The sequence below is a fragment of the Gossypium raimondii genome, chromosome 9, assembly GCF_025698545.1.
Source record: "Gossypium raimondii isolate GPD5lz chromosome 9, ASM2569854v1, whole genome shotgun sequence".
NCBI lineage: Eukaryota > Viridiplantae > Streptophyta > Magnoliopsida > Malvales > Malvaceae > Gossypium > Gossypium raimondii.
The window spans coordinates 24,811,958-24,817,163 of NC_068573.1; the positions used below are offsets into that span (position 1 = coordinate 24,811,958).

Consider the following 5,206-nt stretch of genomic DNA (forward strand, 5'->3'; position numbering starts at 1 on the left):
AAATTTAGTTTGCTATACATATCGAAAAGGCCGATGGATAGTGTGATGTAGCTCTGACCAGCTTCCAACCTTAACGAGCTTCCGAGTTACTATAAAACAGGGAAAATAAAATAGAGTAAGCTTTAAAGCTTAGTAAGTTCGTATAACATGAATTTTAACTTATCATTTGATTCACATTTAAGGTAAACAAATTAAACATGCTCAAACCAATTTGGCCAAATGCCTAAAAACATATCCTCATCAAGCATGTTAGTCATGTAATTCATATAATAACTCATAAATGTACATAGTCATCAAGCAAGTTTCATACACACGTATCTTTCATCTCATTTTTCAACATATCAAGTAACAAAATTTTCATGTAGTTCTGGAATATACGGTAATAATTCATTTTGTACTCATATTGTTTCATATCAGAATTTTGCCCGTTGAATCATTTAAAATGTTGATGGATACACAAGTAGTACACACTAAGTGTACAAAACTGTAATCAATCAATTTATATAATATCTGTCAATTCATATTCAGGAATGCTCATGTAAGCATATAACAGGTAGCTCTTTAAAGCCATATAACAAGAAGCTCATGTGAACCATGTAACGAGAAGCTCATAAGAGCCATAATCGGGAAGCTCATGCGAGCCAATATTGGGTAGCTCCGAAGAGCCATTAATCAGAAAGCTTATACGAGCCATAAACGTGAAGCTCATAAGAGCTAAATAATGAGAAGCTCATGGGAGCCTATTATTAGGACGCTCATAAGAGTTGTGGTGTGTCCGCAACACATGCAGGATCACAATCGATCGAGAACCCTTAATGACAATGTCATTTGTATCCATCGAATTTATTACTTTCAAACAGGACTATGTACTTGTCAGATATTTTTTCAGGTATTTCATCAATATTCATTCATGGAAATCATACATTTCACAATCATAACATTCAATTCAAAAATATAAATATACAATTTAGTTACACGAACTTACCTCGACAAATGTTTGTAGGTTTGAAATATACTAATCCAATACTTTTTCCTTTCCTCGTTCTAACTCCGTATTTGGTCTATCCAAATCTATATGAATGAATTTAAATCAATTCAATCCAATACACACATTTAGAAAAAAATACTATTTTACCCTTATACTTTTGATTAATTTTAATTTTGTCCCTAGACTCTAAATTTGAAATTCATACAATTTAATGCTTTTTCCAAGCCTAGCCAATTTTTATATTTCACAATAGCAACCCATGTATTTCAAAAATTTAAAATTTTTCCATAAATTTTACATCTTTTGAATTTAGTCCCTAAATCATAATTTCATAAAATTTCCTTTACAAAAGTTGTTTACTTATCAACAACCTTTCATTTTCTACCATAAAATTTCATAATTCAACTATACTCGTCCATGGAAAAACCTTAAAACTTTAATAGTTTTACAAATTAATCCCCGAGATAGCTAGATTAAGCTATTACGATCTCAGAAACATAAAAATCATTAAAAACGGGACAATGATACTCACCTAATTAAGAAAAATAAGCTTACTTGAACTCCATAACCATGGCTAGGGTTTCCACGTCTTATTTTTAGGAAAGATGATATAAATTGATGATATTTTCTCATTTAATTAATTTATCATCTTTTATTTATTTATTTTCCAATTTAGTCCTTTTCTTTATTAAATTTTCCAATGATGACTGATCATGCTTATCTACTAACTCCTCTAAATGGTCTATTTGTCATATAAGGACCTGAAATTTTGAATTCCATAGCTATTTGATCCCTTTAGCTACTAGAATTCAACTTTTACACTTTATGCAATTTGGTCCTTTTCATCAAATTAAACATGTAATCAGTAAAATTTCTTAACAAAATTTTTATACGATTTTTATATCATAGTGCAGACCATGAAATAATATTAAAATATTTTTTCTTCTAGACTCGGATTTGTGGTCCCGGAACCACTGTTCTGATTTCACTGAAAACGGGTTGTTACACGTATTAGTTCCCTCATGAGCAGTTTGGAGTATCATACTATTATGATTTGGTGGTTAGCATCTGCATCTTGAATTGCTTAACCATATTAGTTCCCTCATAAGCAGTTTGGAGTATTTCCCATGTTTCCTTTGTAACTATGCACTTTGAAATACGTTTGAACACTTGCATATCAATGCCAGAAAATAAGACATAAATAGTAGGAGCTTGGAAGCCTTTCCAACATCTAAATCAATAGTAGGAGCTTGGTAGACAGTTAGAACAGATCTCCATGCCTTTTCATCGATAGGATTAGTGTAGGCTTTCATTCTAGCCTTCCAATAGGTATAGTTATCATTCTCAAGCATAGGAGGATGAGTAATCGATGAACCTTCTATTCTCAGCATAAAGCAACCCCAGATTCTCCACTAGATACGTTAAATGTTTCCTCTGATGCCAATTGTTGCTACCTTAAGTTGTCTATTTGCTCAAAATAAAAAATGTAATGGAAGTGCTAGTCTGAAGTGGCAACTACGACTTGACATTGCTAAAACTACACAAACAAAATAGAAATAACAGAGAGATTTGTTTATGCATTTCGATTTCCGTACATCTACAGAGCCTACCTTAAAGAGTAATTCCACAATCCTTAATCACAAGTACAACAAGTGATTCACACTCTATCACTCCCTGAGTATTGAGATCTCACATTTATACCTAAAGACTAGAACACTCACCTCCAAATGCTCCCCTTAAGAACTTGGGCAGTAAACACTCAATAATGTTTACAAAAACAATTTGCACTCTCTCACAAACAGTTCCTCAAATTAACATATTAGATTGCACTTAATTAGCTCTCTTAGAAAACCTAGACAAGCCCTACATCATATATTAAATTTTGGCTTGCTATCATCAAATCTAAGTGAATACAAAGTAACACCTTGAAAATAACTATTACAATCTTAATAATCAAAGTACAATCAATTAAATATTTGATTTCCAAAATAGCTAGAAGGTCTTCATCAATCATCCTTGTTTCAAGGGTTGATTTGACTCATTTGAATCTATTCCAATCTCCAAATGCTAAGGATTGATATTCCATATATGGACCATAATATCTTCAATAAAGCAACACATAAACAAGTTCAAAGATTTTCTTTATTAAATTGTCAAACCAAATAAGGCAAGTTTTTAAACCACCTCAACGGGAATCGACAGTCAATGGCAGTTTATAGTTGGCACTGTTGAGTGCCACTCAACAACTCTCAGCTCATTTTGTCTCAACACTTTGGTTTTTTAATAATATTATGCATGTTTTATAATTTGTTAGTGCCTAAATGTTTTTTATTAATTTTTTTTTAAAATTTGGATTCTTTAAACCTTAGAGATATTTAGATGACTTAGATAATAAATTTGGAGTCGAAAAGTACAAGGTTAAAAATTATATTATCTTAGGATAATCTTAGGATAGGTGTGGTAAGAGTGCTAACTCTTCCGTAATTGTAACTGTACTTTTAAACTTAGATTAGTAAAGTAGAACTAAATTTGCTCCTTTAGAATGTTTTTGGTTTAAACTTATGCTATTCTAATTATGACATTTTCGTAACTAAAAAAATTAGTGTCGAGTCATTGTTTAAAGTGTTAAATCATTATTTTGGACTTGAAGTTCGCAAAATTTCCAACATTGGGGTCTATTTTTTTTTGTCCAAGTTAGGTGCTAAACTTAGCATTTGTTCCCACATTCAGACCTTAACTTGGAAACTTTTCTCACATTGAGGCTTAAACTTTAAGGTTTTCAAGGGCTAATTTGGAAAAAAAAAGTTGAAGTCCCAACGTGGGAACATTTGCCATGTTTAGGGTTCAACTTGGACAAAAAAAAAATTAGGCCCCAGTATGAGAACAATTGTCAAGTTTAAGGCTTAATTTAGATTAAAAAGAAGTTCAGGCCCCAATGTGAGAAAAATTATCAAATTCAAGTTCTAAAATGCTATTTAACCCTGGTTTAAAATAACTTGCGTTTAGCGTGTAACTCTCATTCGACCCATTATGACACAACTATTTTGCTTCAATTGTCGTTATGTCTTGTTATTATTGGTCTTTGCTGAGATGTCATATGTTTAGCTTTAATGCAGCTTTGTCTCATGTAGTGTATTTGTTTTCGGTGTTTGCTATAAGTGATGATTTATTCTGTTTTCTCCAGCTGCTGTTCTATTTGCTGCATTTTGTATTATGTTCTAAACTACCCATAAATACTCTCACACTTTTTAAATTGAAAAAAATTCCAAATTACAATCTTTAAATTAATATAACAGCAATAATATCAAGTGCCAAGATTACAGATTTTATGGTAAAATAATATAATATAAAGAACTTCATGATAGTATGTGTGTGTATATAATGGTGAGGTTTGATCGAATGACAAGAGTCAAGTAATAGACTGTAACTTGATTTCATGAAAACTGATGAAGTTATGTGAATACCAAAAGTTGACGCATATCCAATACTTCTTGTTGCAGGATACTACATTCAAATCGGACCCGATTGTTGTCTATCCTCAGACAATGATTGAGGTCGGAAAGGGACTTCAACCGGTTGTTGAGTTCTTGGTTCTGGATTTGAAGTTGTTTCACCTCATTCGTTAGATTTTCTAAATGATTCCGCTTACGCATCCGTGACCTCCGTGCTGAAGCCCGGTTCGATATCATTCGCCGTAGCTTTCGTTCGTCGATGGTGGGAACCCGTTGGTTTGGATCTTTAAGGGAGCTGGTACTACCACCGGTGAGGCTTTGTTTCGCTTCATCTGAACCGGTGCCCGACGACCTTGCGGAACCGGTTGATTGGCTGGGCGAGAAAAGTTCCGACCAATCCCACTTCATGATGTTGGTTTCGATATCAGGAATTGGATCGTTGTCGAGCATCGAATCCGGTGAAAAAGTGGCCGAAACAGTGGAAAACATGACGTTGATAACACTAACAATAAGAACCAAAGAATATGAACCAAGGCTTAGAGGTTCAGAAGGTGGACTGAGAAAAGCTAACAAATGAAATGGAGAGGGCTCATATTTATGGACAAAATGGACCAAGACTGGAGCGGTTGGCGTATCTTAAATCACTTATGAAATTATAAAAAAATAATTGTTTTTATAAAATAAGAAATATTATTGAATGTATTTTTATTTTTATATTTTATATAAATTTTAAAATTATATATACATATAAGAGCTTAACTTAATA

At 32.6% G+C, this 5,206-nt stretch overlaps 1 protein-coding gene across 1 annotated transcript; it reads right to left on the bottom strand.

Annotated features, from left to right (window-relative positions):
- Positions 1-4,230: 4,230 nt before the first annotated feature.
- On the bottom strand, positions 4,231-5,003 carry LOC105797851 (basic leucine zipper 4). Its single transcript, XM_012627753.2, has one exon. The coding sequence runs from the start codon at positions 4,927-4,929 to the stop codon at positions 4,441-4,443; it is 489 nt and encodes a 162-aa protein (XP_012483207.1). The 5' UTR covers positions 4,930-5,003; the 3' UTR covers positions 4,231-4,440.
- Positions 5,004-5,206: the final 203 nt, after the last annotated feature.